At 50.9% G+C, this 14,959-nt stretch overlaps 1 protein-coding gene across 1 annotated transcript in view; it reads right to left on the bottom strand.

Moving 5' to 3' along the window:
* Window positions 1–14,252, bottom strand: part of PKHD1 (PKHD1 ciliary IPT domain containing fibrocystin/polyductin) — a 296,674-nt gene extending 282,422 nt beyond the window's left edge. The window contains exons 1-8 of the mRNA XM_064146703.1: window positions 14,201–14,252; window positions 12,718–12,786; window positions 11,908–11,943; window positions 11,757–11,874; window positions 9,759–9,858; window positions 6,877–6,934; window positions 5,161–5,239; window positions 277–351 (exon numbers count right to left, since the gene is read on the bottom strand). Coding sequence (XP_064002773.1) covers window positions 277–351; window positions 5,161–5,239; window positions 6,877–6,934; window positions 9,759–9,858; window positions 11,757–11,874; window positions 11,908–11,943; window positions 12,718–12,786; window positions 14,201–14,252 — 587 coding nt within the window. The remainder of the gene's footprint in view (window positions 1–276; window positions 352–5,160; window positions 5,240–6,876; window positions 6,935–9,758; window positions 9,859–11,756; window positions 11,875–11,907; window positions 11,944–12,717; window positions 12,787–14,200) is intronic.
* Window positions 14,253–14,959: the final 707 nt, after the last annotated feature.

The raw sequence follows: 14,959 nt of genomic DNA, 5'->3' as shown, positions 1-14,959 counted from the left end.
AGCTTGGAAATGTCTGCTTTGGAATCTAAGGAGTTGAACAGATGTGGTCGGGGCACAGCACAGAGAACAGCCTCTGCCCTTGCCTGGTTATGGCTGGAGCCAGAGAGAGCAGCCACCCTCCCTCACTGCTCTCACAGACCCTGTGGTCAACTCCTCATGCTTTCTCTCCACCTTAAGCTGAAAGAGAAGAGCTTCTCCATAAGCCAAGAAATCCTTTGTGCACAGCTGCACAGAAGCCTTGCCCCAACACAAACCAAAGGTAAGTCAGGAACTGACATGGTTCCAGCTTGTCTGTCAGCAAAAGAGCAGGGAGTGATCCATCCATCTCCTCCTGCAGTAAGGGTAGCTGGCCTGAGGGAAAACACAGGGAGAGATAAGATAGGAGGTGACCCAGAGCTTCACAGATGAAAAGCTGATCCTGTTAAAATCCATAGCCAGGATTGTTAAATGAAGCTGGGATTCCTTCCAACTTGTTTCTAGCATTTATGAACCTTCTATCAACCCAAACAAGTCCTAATCTCTTAGCTCTTACCTGCAAATTGTGTTCCCCAAGCACTCTGAGGACTAGATCTCTACAAAAGTGTGGTGAGGCCATCCCAGAGACACTCATGCCAGCTCTAAATGAGCTGATAGCTCCTTCTTACAGGGCAGGGTTGGTAGTCTGAGCTCCAGGGTGACCATCAGCCAGCCTCACCTTCCACATGTACAGCACTGTATGCTCATGCACTCATACTGCTTTGGGATGCAGCTCAGGCAGGTTTTGATGCCGCCAAAGGAAAACCCAACAGACCACCTCTGATAGAGGTCAGCCAAGCTCCTCACAGCAAATTCATAGAACCATAGAATGGGTTAGCTTGGAAGGGACCTCAAAGCTCAGCCAGTTCCAACCCCCTGCCACAGGCAGGGACACCTCCCACTAGAACAGGTTGCTCAAGGTCTCATCCTACCTGGCCTTGAACACCTCCAGGGAGGTTGTGGAGCACAGAAGCACCCAACGTGATCAAAGATCACGTTGGGTGCTTCTGTGCTCCACAACCTCCCTGGGCAACCTGTGCCAGTGTCTCACCACCCTCACTGCAAACAACTTCTGCCTAACATCCACTTTCAATCTCCCCTCTGCCAGTTCAAACCCATTCCTCCTCATCCTGTCATTACCAGACCTTGTCAATAGTCCCTCCCCAGCCTTCCTGTAGCCCCCTTCAGATCCTGGAAGCCCACTCCAAGGTCTCCTTCTCCAGGCTGCAGAGTCCAAACTCTCTCAGCCTGTCCTCTTAGCAATGTTGCTACTTCAGCCCTCTGAGCATCTTTATGGCCTCCTCTGGCCTTGCTCCAACAGTTCCATGTCATGCTTGTGCTGGGGGCTCCAGAACTACACACAGTGCTCCAGATGGGGTGTGAGGAGAGCAGAGCCAAGAGGCAGAATCCCCTCCCTTGCCCTGCTGGCTGTTATCCTCACCTTACAGAACCATCATGGCAAGAGACAACTTCTACTAGAGAGGACAAATGAGTTGGGAGCAACAAATTCACAGTAATCAGCATAAGCAAAAGCTGGCAGTGATTCTCTGAGAATCAACAGGCAACCAAGGAAATTGTGTGAATAAAAGCTGTGATGCAAACACTTTGCCATGACCTGTGCTTCAGAGCACAGTTTGATGAGGCTTTCATAAAGGAGTCTGCCTTTATTGATAGGGCTTGCTGAAATTTGGGAGTCCCAGTTGATGGGAGGTTGACCATGAGCAAGCAAGTGCCAGGAAGGCCAATGCCATTCTGGGGTGCATTAGAAAAGCTGTGCTTAGGAGGTCGAGAGAGGTTCTCCTGCCTCTCCACTCTGCCCTGGTGAGGCTGCACCTGGAGTACTGTGTCCAGTTCTGGGCCCCCCATTCAAGAGGGACATAGAACTGCCTGAGAGAGTCCAGCACAGAGCCACAGCAATGACTAAGGGAATGGAACAGCTCTGTTATGAGGAGAGCCTGTGGGAGCTGGGACTGTGCTGCTGGGAGAAGAGGAGACTGAGAGGTGACCTCAGCAATGGTTATAAAGATGTGCAGGTGAGTGCCAGGAGGCTGGAGCCAGGCTCTGCTGGGTGATGCCCAGTGCCAGGTCAAGGGGCACTGGGTGGAAGCTGAGGCAGAGGAAGTTCCATGTAAACATGAGGAGGAATTTTTTCCCTGTGAGAGTGACATAGCCCTGGCACAGACTGCCCAGGGGGGCTGTGGAGTCTCTCTCTCTCTATGACGATATTCAAACTCTGCCTGGATGCATTCTTGTGTGATCTGCTCTAGGTGATGCTGCTCTGGCAGGGGCTTAGACTGGATGAGTTTTGGAGGTCCCTCCCAGCCCCTGGCATCCTGTGATTGTGTGATACTGGGGTGACCAATATTGGGATGCTTTTCCTCTTATGGGTGAATATCAAAAAATAAAAGCCAGGGCTGGAAAAAATTTGCTTCATCCTCACTGGACCATCACATCCCACACAGAGCACAGGAAAATCTGCAGAGTAAACTTAAAAGAGTAAAAATTACTCCCTTTTTTTGGTTCCAAATCCTGAATTAGTGTGACTGAGTGACAGACTGCTCTGGCCTAGCCCAAGTGCTCCCTGGTATGTATTTACTGACACAACAAAAAGGTGAAGTAATGATGTGAAGTGATGGTGTGAACCTGTCTGCTATGCCAAGGTTTTGAAGCCATTTCCCTTATGGGAACAGTCAGGGTGAGCTGTAAATGAGTAATCTAGCAATGGAGCATGCAGGCATGGCCAACTTGCAGTCAGACAGAGCAGTCTTTCTTCCCACTGATCAAAGGTTTCACAGTTCCACCAGAGCCAGGTAAAGCAATAATTAACATTAAGCAACAAAGGATGCTCTGGGGACCTTACCGTAGTCTACAGCTACCTGAAGGGAGGTTGCAGCCAGATGGGGGTTGGGCTCTTCTGCCAGGCAAGCAGCAACAGAACAAGGGGACACAGCATCAAGCTCACCAGGACAGGTTTAGGCTGGATGTTAGGAAGAAGTTCTTCACAGAAAGAGTGATTGGCATTGGAATGGGCTGCCTGGGGATGTGGTGGAGTCACCATCCCTGGAGGTGTTGAAGCAAAGCCTGGATGAGGCACTTAGTGCCATGGTCTGTTTGATTGGCCAGGGCTGGGTGCTAGGTTGGGCTGGATGAGCTTGGAGGTCTCTTCCAACCTGGCTGATTCTATGATTCTAAGAGACTGGATGTGGCACTTGCTGCCATGGTTTAGATGATGTTAGGTGATAGGTTGGACTTGATGATCTCAAGGGTCTTTTCCAGCCTGGTTAATTCTGTGACTCTGTGATTCTGCAGTGTGCATGCAGGGAGCAGAGGCACAGAGTTGATAAATGGGTGCAACTGTCACAGCAGGAATCTGCACTGGGCTTTCATTCAATCTAGCAGAGAATTTGCTTAGCCAGGGAGGAACATTTCCATTTAGCCTGGGAAGTGGTTTAAAAGCACCTGGTGGTCAAATACCTGCTGCTGGAATTAAAACTTCTAAGTCCTGAGAATACCTTCCCTGAAAGGACCCTTGAAATGCCAGCACAGCAACTACAGATCAACAGTTTATCTTTAAAATGCTTTCCAATATCTGGGCTTAGTTGTGTTTTTATCCACTACCATTGACACAAGCAAGGAAGACACAACTCAGAAGTGTCTGAGAATGCTTCCTTCCATATGGAAATGTATATGGCAGCTGGCAGGTCAGCCTTCATGCCTGTGTGCTGCACAAGTGCTGCTGTCCTGAAGTAACTATTCCAAATATCCCTTCTTTGCCCTGCTGCATGCAACCAGAGAAGCAGCAGCAAACAAAGATCAAACCTCCTTGAGAACAAGGAAGTGACCAGAGAGGACCTAAAGTAACAAATAACATGAGGCCAACCTCATGACGTTCAACAAGGCCAAATGTAAGGTCCTGCATCTGGGTGAGTGCAATCCCAAGCACAGCTGCAGGCTGGGTGGAGAATGGCTGAGAGCAGCCCTAAGGAACAGGACCTGAGGGTCTGGGCTGATGAAAAACTCAACATGAGCCTGCAGTGTGAGTGCAGCCCAGACACAACCCTGTGCTGGGCTGCAGCAAGAGCAGTGTGGGCAGCAGGGCAAGGGAGGGGATTCTGCCCCTTGGCTCTGCTCTCCTCACACCCCTCCTGGAATCCTGTGTGCTGTTCTGGAGCCCCCAGCACAAGAAGGACATGGAAGTGTTGGAGCCAGCCCAGAGGAGGCCACCAAGATGCTGAGAAGGCTGCAGCAGCTCTGCTGTGAGCACAGGCTGAGAGAGTTTGGGCTGTGCAGCCTGAAGAAGCAGACCTTGGAGTGGCCTTGCAGGATCTGAAGGGGACCTACAGGAGGGCTGGGGAGGGACTATTGACAAGGTCTGGTAATGGCAGGAGGAGGAGGAATGGGTTTGAAGTGGCAGAGGGGAGATTGAGACTGGATGCTAGGAAGAAGTTGTTTGCAGTGAGGGTGGTGAGCCCCTGGCACAGGTTGCCCAGGGAGGTTGTGGAGCACAGAAGCACCCAATGTGATCTTTGATCTTTGATCACGTTGGGTGCTTCTGTGCTCCACAACCTCCCTGGAGTGTTCAGGACCAGGTTGAATGAGGTCTTGAGCAACCTGTTCTAGTGGGAGGTGTCCCTGCCTATGGCAGGGGGTTGGAACTGGCTGAGCTTTGAGTTCCCTTCCAACCTAAACCATTCTATGACCCTATGCTAACCAGCACAGCCTTTTGTCTCAAGATGCATCTGCTTTGTCTTTTGACTCACTGAGCAGCCTGCTCCAAACTAATACTTTTACTAAATGGGAGAGAAAATTTATTTAACTTTTAGATTCTGACACTGTTTTTAATTAGCTCAATTTTAATTTGCTAGCCAAAATAAAACCCACAGCAACCAGATGCAATTACAGTACCATTCACACTGAGCTGTGATTGACTGTGCTGCCAGTGATGAAAGCAACTAGCTTAATGGACCAGTTGCAATTAGATTAACAAAGTTTGCTGGAGCCCAACTCATGGGCTGCAATAAACCACAAAAGAAGTAAATGGCCAATTCTGGGCCAACTGGTTGCAATTTATTGCTGTCAGAGAGGCTGATGGAAGGCATCCCCACTTACAGGGGCTGGATTAGCTAGCAGCCTACATATAATTACCCATCAATATAATCCACGTTGAAGTCCAAGGTCTCATATCTCTCAGCAATTGTCTTCCCATAAATCTCTATTAGATCTCCTGTTTAAAAAAGAAGAAATGGAATGAAGTACTCTAAAAGCAGAGAATTCCTCTGCAGCTTTAGTGAGATGAACAAAAGTAATGCCTGCTCCTTGCGCCTTTTGCACAGACTCGCCCACTTGGCTGCCCTGGTGGCTACTCTCAGCTTCTCCCATAGCTTAAGCTGACTTTGCACTGGATTCCAATGACTGGAACACAGTGCAAAGCATCTTCCTAGCCCTCCACTGCACTCTCTGGAATACACTGCATCAGCATCTTCACAGCCCTCCACTGCACTCTCTGGGATCCAGTGCAAAGCATCTTCCTAGCCCTCCACTGCACTCTCTGGAATCCAGTGCAAAGCATCTTCCTAGCCCTTCACTGCACTCTCTGGAATCCAGTGCAAAGCTTCTTCACAGCCCTTCACTGCACTCTCTGGAATCCAGTGCAAAGCATCTTCCTAGCCCTTCACTGCACTCTCTGGAATCCAGTGCAAAGCTTCTTCACAGCCCTTCACTGCACTCTCTGGAACACAGTGCAAAGCTTCTTCATAGCCCTCCACTGCACTCTCTCCAGTAGATCCTTGTCTAGACTGAACTGCCCAGCCCAGAACTGGGCACAGTACTCCATTGGTGGCCACACTAGAGCAGAGTAGCAGGGAAGGAGAACCTCTCTAAATCTGTTGCCCACACTCTTCTTAATGCACCCCAGGATATTGTTGGCCTTCTTGGCCACAAGAGCAGATGTCTGGCTCATGGTGAGTTTCTTGTCCACCAGCTCTTCTCTGCAGAGCAGCTTTCCCTAACCTGTACCTGTGTATGAGGTGATTCTCCCCCAGGTGAAGGACACTGCACTTGCCCTTGCTCCTCTCTGCCTAACTCTCTAATCTAACAGATGCTTATTAAAAAATAGTACTAAACAATAAGGTCAGATGACTCAAAAGTTAAGACTGATTGGATTTCTCCATCTGCTCACAGAATCAAGCAGGTCAGAAGAGAGCTCCAAGCTCAGCCAGTCCAACCTAGCACCCAGCTCTGGCCAGTCAACCAGACCATGGCACTAAGTGCCCCAGCCAGGCTTGGCTTGAACACCTCCAGGCACAGAGACTCCACCACCTCCCTGGGCAGCCCATTCCAATGCCAATCACTCTCTCTGACAACAACTTCCTAACAACATCCAGCCTAGACCTGCCCTGGCACAACTTGACACTCTGTCCCCTTCTTCTGTTGCTGCTTGCCTGGCAGCAGAGCCCAACCCCACCTGGCTACAGCCTCCCTGCAGGCAGCTGCAGCCAGCAATGAGCTCTGCCCTGAGCCTCCTCTGCTGCAGGCTGCACACCCCCAGCTCCCTCAGCCTCTCCTCACAGGGCTCTGCTCCAGGCCCTTCCCCAGCCTTGCTGCCCTTCTCTGGACACATTCCAGCACCTCAACATCTCTCTTGAATTGAGGGGCCCACTCAAGCAGAGTAGGTGTGCAGAGGCCAAGTGCCAAACAACTGTGCATTTCCTACTTCTCTTGTACCCAAAACAAGCTTGGACATTGACTTCTGGAGCTGCTCATTTCCATCCCCAGCAAGACACATCCCTCATATGGAGAAAGACAGTATGGAACATCAAATAATAATTTAAGTGGACTGTAGCTTAAAGAAAGATCCCATACCTGGGAGGCCAGATGTTGGACTGATCTGGTGAACCACAGGTGTCTGTGCTGCAGAGAACTGCAAAGAGAAATTGGTAGTTAGGGAGCAATGACTTTCACAGCAGCCCTGATTGCACAGTGCTTACAAGACAGCTGGCCACAAACCACATTCCACTCACCTTGCAAACATGGAAGTAAAGTCCTGCCCTGAGAAGAAGGCAGCAAGTACAAGTACCCCTTCTTGCCCCTCTCTGCATTCAGAGTATGTCTTACTGCTATTTTTACACCCTCTGGATGAGGCACTTAGTGCTGTGGTCTAGTTGATTGGATGGGGCTGGGTGACAGACTGGACTGGATGAGCTTGGAGGTCTCTTCCAACTTGGTTGATTCTATGATTCTTTTCTCCCCAAATTGCCCACCTTGATGTGAGTCCTTTCCTGGAGAGATGTTTTAATACATCATAACCTTTCTAAGCTGTACTTCACCTGGAGATGAGAACTCCATTTAATCTTGCATTATGACACTATTTTTCTTCCCAACAGCATTCTCTTAAGAGCTATTCCTACAGCACAGAAGTGAAATGCTTCAGCTAGCCTTCAGCAAGGGCTGCCTCGAGCAGTGTAGCAAAGAAAATGCTTATATTGGCCCATCTTAATGCAGTATAACACATCAGAGGTGTCTTTGGGAGCTTATACTGGACCATCTTAATGCAGTATAACACATCAGAGGTGTCTTTGGGAGCTTATACTGGCCCATCTTAATGCAGTGTAATACATCAGAGGTGTCTTTGGGAGCTTATACTGGCCCATCTTAATCATAGAATCATAAAATCAACCAGGTTGGAAGAGACCTCCAAGATCATCCAGCCCAACCTATCCCCCAGCCCTATCCAGTCAACTAGACCATGGCACAATGGACTGATACAAGCTGCACTGTAATGCAGGGTAATACATCAGAGGTGTCTTTGGGAGCTTATACTGGCCCATCTTAATGCAGTATAATACATCAGAGGTGTCTTTGGGAAAGGACTACCTTGGCCTCAGAGGGAGCAGCAAGGAAAGAGCAGGTTGGGATGCACAGAGGGTTAACAAGTGGCTCAGAGGCTGGTTCCACTAACACAACTTTGGATTCTTTGATCTTGGGGAACTTTATATGGCCCTGGGTCTGCAAGCAACAGGTGGGGTACAACTGACACAGAGAGGGAGAAGGACCCTGGCACGTGAGCTGGCTGGGCTTGTCGAGAGGGCTTTAAACTAGAGTGGAAGGGGGAGGGGGTTAAACACGACAGCACTATAGATAAACCAGAGGAGACTGAGGGTGGAGGGCCAGAGCTAGGGGTAAAAGCAGCAGCCCAGCTGAAGTGCATGTGCACCAATGCATGCAGAAACAAACAAGAGGAGCTGGAAGCCTTGGTGCAGGAGGCAGACTATGATGTTGCTGCCATCACAGAAACGTGGTGGATGACTCACACAACTGCAGTGCTGTAACCAATGGCTACAGACTCTTCAGGACAGGCAAGGCAGAAGGGGTGGAGGAGTGGCCCTGGACATTAGGGATGCTCCGGATGTCATGGGGGTAGAGATTAAGGATGATCAAGTTGAGTCCCTGTGGGTGAGAATTAAGGGGAAGGGCAGCAAGGCTGACACCCTGGATGGAGTCTGTTACAGACCACCCAGCCAGGAAGAAGAGGTTGATTTATTGTTCTTTAAGCAACTGGAGACTGCCTCAAGATCATCTGCCCTTGTTCTTGTGGGTGACTTTTACCTGCCAGACATCTACTGGGACTCTAATATACAGAGAGAAGAGGCAGTCTAGAAGGTTCCTAGAGCGTGTGGAGGACAACTACTTATCTCAGCTGGAATGTGAGTCTACTGGGGAGCAGCTCTCCTTGACCTGCTGCTCACAAATAGAGAGGGGTTGGTGGGGGATGTGGTGGTGGGAGGCTGCCTGGGGTCCAGAGACCATGAAATTAGAGAGTGAAACCAGGAAGGGCATCACCAGAACCTCCACACTGGACTTCTGAAGGGCAGACTTCAGCCTATTTAAGGAACTAACTGGGAAAGTTCCTTGGGAAATATGAAACACTGGAAATGTGTTGTGGGGTGCTGCTTTTGTTGTTGAGGTACTGGAAGGTGTTCAGAGATGGGCAAAAAACCTGGTGAGGGGCCTGGCTTCCTCCTAACATCCAGCTAAGACCTCCCCTGGCACAACTTGACACTCTGTCCTCTTCTGCTGCTACTTGCCTGGCAGCAGAGCCCAACCCCACCTGGCTACAGCCTCCCTGCAGGCAGCTGCAGACAGCAATGAGCTCTGCCCTGAGCCTCCTCTGCTGCAGGCTGCACACCCCCAGCTCCCTCAGCCTCTCCTCACAGGGCTCTGCTCCAGGACCCTCCCCAGCCTTGCTGCCCTTCTCCAAACACCTTCCAGCACCTCAGCATCTCTCTGCAATGGAGGATCCCAGAACTGGACACAGCACTCCAGGGGTGGCCTGAGCAGTGCTGAGCACAGGGGCAGAAGAACCTCCCTTGTCCTGCTGCCCACACTGCTCCTGAGCCAGCCCAGGATGCCATTGGCTCTGCTGCCCACCTGGGCACTGCTGCCTCCTCTGCAGCTCCTCTCTACCAACACCTCCAGGGCCCTCTCTGCCTGGCTGCTCTCAGCCACTCTTAGCCAGAAGTCAGAAAGACCTCTTTTGTCTCCTAGTCAGTGTCAGACTGATGAGTACCTCCATGTGCCTAGCTGTAAAGGAAACGAGTTAGCTTTTTGCCCTGGCATGCAACCAGACACATGGTACATGAGAGAGAACATTTTGACACATTCCCTGTGATATTATCTCTGAACTTTGACTCCCTCTTCAATACCTTGGAATCTTTATCATCACTTCTACATTTCCTTAGTGTTACCTTGAAAGTGCAGTTTTCCTTCTCCAGTTCAGTTAGGCCATCTACCACACGTCCTTTATGGATCACCTCCACGTAGTACACACCCTCCTGGGGTGCAGGCCTAGGTGGAAGAGCAGGGTTTATATTAGTTGTACACAGATTAGGCTTGTTTTTTAGTAAATAGCACTCCTTCACAGGGTCTGCATTCTTAGCAGGTCCACTGAGGCTTCAACAGCATCACAGAATTGTTGAAGACCATCAAGTCCAACCACTAACCCAACACTGTTAAGTTACCACTAAATCATAGAATCACAGAATCAAGCAGGCTGGAAGAGACCTCCAAGCTCAGCCAGCCCAACCTAGCACCCAGCCCTGGTCAATCAACCAGACCATGGCACTAAGTGCCCCAGCCAGGCTTGGCTTCAACACCTCCAGGCACAGAGACTCCACCACCTCCCTGGGCAGCCCATTCCAATGCCAATCACTCTCTCTGCCAGCAACTTCCTCCTAACATCCAGCCTAGACCTCCCCTGGCACAGCTTGAGGCTATGTCCCCTTCTTCTGTTGCTGCTTGCCTGGCACCAGAGCCCAACCCCACCTGGCTACAGCTTCCCTGCAGGCAGCTGCAGACAGCAATGAGCTCTGCCCTGAGCCTCCTCTGCTGCAGGCTGCACACCCCCAGCTCCCTCAGCCTCTCCTCACAGGGCTGTGCTCCAGGCCCCTCCCCAGCCTTGATGCCCTTCTCCAAACACCTTCCAGCACCTCAACATCTCTCTTGAACTGAGGAGCCCAGAACTGGACACAGCACTCAAGGTGTGGCCTGAGCAGTGCTGAGCACAGGGGCAGAAGAACCTCCCTTGTCCTGCTGCCCACACTGCTCCTGAGCCAGCCCAGGATGCCATTGGCTCTGCTGCCCACCTGGGCACTGCTGCCTCCTCTGCAGCTCCTCTCTCCCAGCACCCCCAGCTCCCTCTCTGCCTGGCTGCTCTCAGCCACTCTGGCCCCAGCCTGTAGTGCTGCTTGGGGTTGTTGTGGCCAAAGTGCAGAACCCTGCCCCTGGCCTTGTTCAGTCTCATCCCCTTGGCCTCTGCCCACCCATCCTGCCTGGCCAGGTCCCTCTGCAGGGCTCTCCTACCCTCCCACAGCTCCACAGCTGCTCCTAGCTTGCTTCCATCTGCCAACTTACTGGAGCAAATCAAATCTACACTGTGAGCCCAAACTTCACACATATGAACCAAAACTCTAAAACTGCAATTTAAAAGAGGTGTAGAAACACAGCAAGAAATTGCAGTGCAGGAGGTGAGAGGACTACATCAGGACTCTGTCCAAGTTGTCCATTAATGCAAACCAGACATGCTGATTAGACATACTGAGACAATAGTTGTCATCATTAGTACAAAAATAACCCAGGGCTGCCTGTATCTACAGGGCCTCTTGATCCTGGTTTGTAAATGAATCCTGCATCCATAGTGCACACAATTTCCTTGCACTGCATTTAACAGAATTAACTCCCTGCCAAAACGGTAGTGGGAAGAGATGGAGAAGTCTGATGAAGGTCACTTTTACAGCTGCTTGAGACACTCCTATTCTTCCACTCAAACAATCTTAATTGCAGTTATGACAGGGTGGAAAGCAGGGACCTTAGATTGTCCAGCTTGTACTTGAAACCATGTTTGTTTCCCACTCCTAACCTCTCCCTATGGTCTCGTGCAGGTCACTAAATTCACCCTCCTACAAGATTTTCTTGGGAGTTCTGCATCTAAGAATCAGATCTCTGCAAGACTTGGAGGATCCAAGTCCAGCCTCTCCAAGTATCCTCACTGACTCCCAGACTAGCTAGGTTAGTGCTTCCTTAGGTCAAAGTAAGCACACATGAAACAGTGCTTAGGAGGTGCCCAGCTGTAGCCACAGTAGCAGCTGTAGGAATTCCTTATACTCCCAGACTGCTTGTATAGGCACTGTAAGAAAATGAGGATCCTAACAGCAAGGTCTCCCTCATCCTCTAGTGGTGGATCATACCTTGTTCTGCATCTTATAGTGGGTGAGCCCAAGTACAGAGGAGAGACATCGCAAGGCAGCCTGGGCAGGTCTGGATTCACCAGGAACACCTCCAGCTGGGACAGGCTGGCTGAAGAGACTCCTGGATGGTGAGGTGCTGAACCTAAGTAACCAGAGTCAACCAGAAGAGCTGTGTGAGGACATAGAACTGCTTGAGAGAGTCCAGCACAGAGCCACAAAGATGATGAAGGGGATGGAACATCTCTGTTAGGAGGAGAGCCTGAGGGAGCTGGGGCTGTGCTGCTGGGAGAGGAGGAGTCACTATCCCTGGAGGTGTTGAAGCCAAGCCTGGCTGGGGCACTTAGTGCCATGGTCTGGTTGATTGTTGAGGGCTGGGTGCTAGGTTGGACTGGATGATCTTGGAGCTCTCTTCCAACCTGGACACACTGCTACCGCATCTTCAGCTCCTCTCTGCCAGCACCCCCAGCTCCCTCTCTGCCTGGCTGCTCTCAGCCACTCTGTCCCCAGCCTGTAGCACTGCTTGGGTCATTGTGCATTGGATCATTTCTAGTGAACCCAAACCATGGTTTAGGTTTAGGCTGGAACTTAGGATGAAGTTTTTCAGTCTGGGGCTGGTGATACTCTGGAAGAGGCTGCCAAGGGAGGCTGTGGATGCCTCAAGGCCAGGTTGGATTAAGTCCTGAGCAGCCAAATCTGGTTGAGAGGCTTCCCTACCCATGGTAGGGAGGGTGGAGGGCTCTGAGGTCCATTCCAACCTCAGCCATTGTATGATTCTGTGACACTTTGCCTCCCCTTTGTGAGGGAGGGGAGCTTGTGGGAGCAGTCTGTTAGCAGCAGACAGAGCACCACAGCCCATGGTTCTGTTGCTTGAGGTTTGTCACTCCAACCACACACCTCAGAACAAAGCTGACCCTCTGTCACTCTGACACATGCTTTAGAGTTCCCAACTCACCTCCCAGACTAACTGTGATCCACGTTCCTCCAGCCACGCTGCCCTCCCGAGGCTTAACCAGCAGCCCTGTGGATGTTGCTGCAAAAGGGATTCAGCCACATCAGGTTGAAATGTAATGGGAACATCTAGAAGAGCTCATTCAGGACAAGACATAGCAGTCTGACAGCTATCCCCCTGTGATCCCACCTTCATCCCTTCTCTCCTTCTCAGGCATCCAAGTTATTTGCATTGCTCACCCCTCTTTTTTCCCCGCAACTTTTCCCCTCATGCAGTAGTTCTGCTTCCCCTCAGGGGAGGTTTGGTACCTTTAGGACTTGGTGAACAGAGCTACAGTCTAAGTCTCCCATCCTCCTCAAATGGCCATAAAAAGGATAAACCTCATCTTTACTCCTCCAGCTGTCAAAGGAAATGATTCCATAGAATCATAGAATCAGTGAGGGCTGGAAGGGGCCACAAGGAGCAGCCAGTTCCAACCCCCCTGCCATGCCCAGGGACACCCTACCCTAGGGCAGGCTGCACACAGCCTCAGCCAGCCTGGCCTCAAACACCTCCAGCCATGGGGCCTCAACCACCTCCCTGGGCAACCCAGTCCAGCCTCTCGCCACTCTCATGCTCAACGACTTCCTCCTCACCTCCACTCTCACTCTCCCCACCTCCACCTTTCCTCCATTCCCCCCACACCTGCCATTCCCTCACAGCCTCAAAAGTCCCTCCCCAGCTTTTTTGTAGCCCCTTTCAGATCCTGGAAGGCCACAAGAAGGTCCCCTGGGAGCCTCCTCTGCTCCAGCCTGCACAATCCCAACTCTTTCAGTCTGTGCTCACAGCAGAGCTGCTGCAGCCTCTGAGCCCTTCTCTGGACACACTCCAGCATGTCCACACCCTTCTTCTAATGGGGGCTCCAGAACTGGAGCCCTTCTCATCCTCTTTTTCTCCATTGTTTCCTCTCTCCATCCCCCTTTCTCTCTCCCTCTGTTTTGTTCAACTTTATCCCTAGTTCACAGTTTTGTGGTGCTATCTGCTCTCACTTGCACCTTAAGCAACACAAAAATCTATAAGAACAGATCTTGCTTCTCTAGACACAGATATTGGTAATCTCTATTCTCTGGACCTTGACACTGAGCACCAGTACTGATCACTGAAGCCAAAAGTTGGACATATCTGCCTCAGGTACCCTGAATATCAACATGCAAGCAGTGATATGACTGCAGTTGAGTGAACGAAACCCAGCAGGCATGAGACGAACTCAGACAGAACAGGGGAAGTTAACAGTGAACCCAGAGATCTCCACTGGCTGTGGACATAATGCCATGAAAAGCCAGTGTCAAGTGCAGACAACATCCAGTGTGCTGCAGTCAACATCCCAGAACACTCAGCATCTTGTAGAGATGCTTCTCCCTGTGTCACAGTCTGTCTGTACCCAATACAGTAGCCCCAGATGCTGCTGGTGTTCTAGGATCAGTGTGGCTGGAGACCACACCTCTCCATAACTCACCTGCCAGAAACATCACCTCAGCACTCACAAACAGTGATCTCCAGAGGTTCATCTTGGACACCAGATGGGGATTTCACAAGCAATTGGCTCCAGGAAGTTGACTTAAGGTCTTAAGACCTTCCCTGTAGTTTTAAACCAAACCTCATCTCCATTCTTTCTTCACCTTGCAGACCTGTGGGACCAATGATCTGAGTTACAGCAGCCAGGATGGATTGCACTGTGGAACCATAAGGAAAAAAACAGGGATTCATCTCTCCCACAGTATAGAGGAACAAGAAAGCTTGGACCAGACAATCCTTGAGGCGTCTTTCAACCTGTGCACTTGCAGCTCAGAAAGCCAAGCAGAGCCTGGGCTGCAGCAGCAGAAGTGTGGCCAGCAGGGCCAGGGAGGGGATTCTCCCCCTCTGCTCTGCTCTGCTGAGACCCCACCTGGAGTCCTGCATCCAGTTCTGGAGCCTCCATTACAAGAAAGATGTGGAGATGATGGAGTGTGTCCAGAGAAGGGCTCCGAGGATGCTCCTGGGCTCTGGCTGCATGCACTTCCCTCCCTGTCTTGCTGTCTGACTAATCCCTCTGCTTCCTAACCCCCCTGGCCAATTCTCCAGACTCACCTTGCATGTAAGACAAACTCTGGGATAAGGTAGAGGGATGGGAAGAAGGTGGCAGGGTGGTTGGGAGCCCCTCCTGGGCACTCTGGCTTCTGGGAGGGCTGCTGTGTTTCTATATCACCTCTAACTTGTCTATTTCTGTCTATAGCTG

This window comes from Pogoniulus pusillus, chromosome 7, assembly GCF_015220805.1.
Source record: "Pogoniulus pusillus isolate bPogPus1 chromosome 7, bPogPus1.pri, whole genome shotgun sequence".
Taxonomy (NCBI): Eukaryota; Metazoa; Chordata; class Aves; order Piciformes; family Lybiidae; genus Pogoniulus; species Pogoniulus pusillus.
Note: the sequence above shows the minus strand (reverse complement) of the source record. Positions and strands in the feature narration are given on the sequence as shown.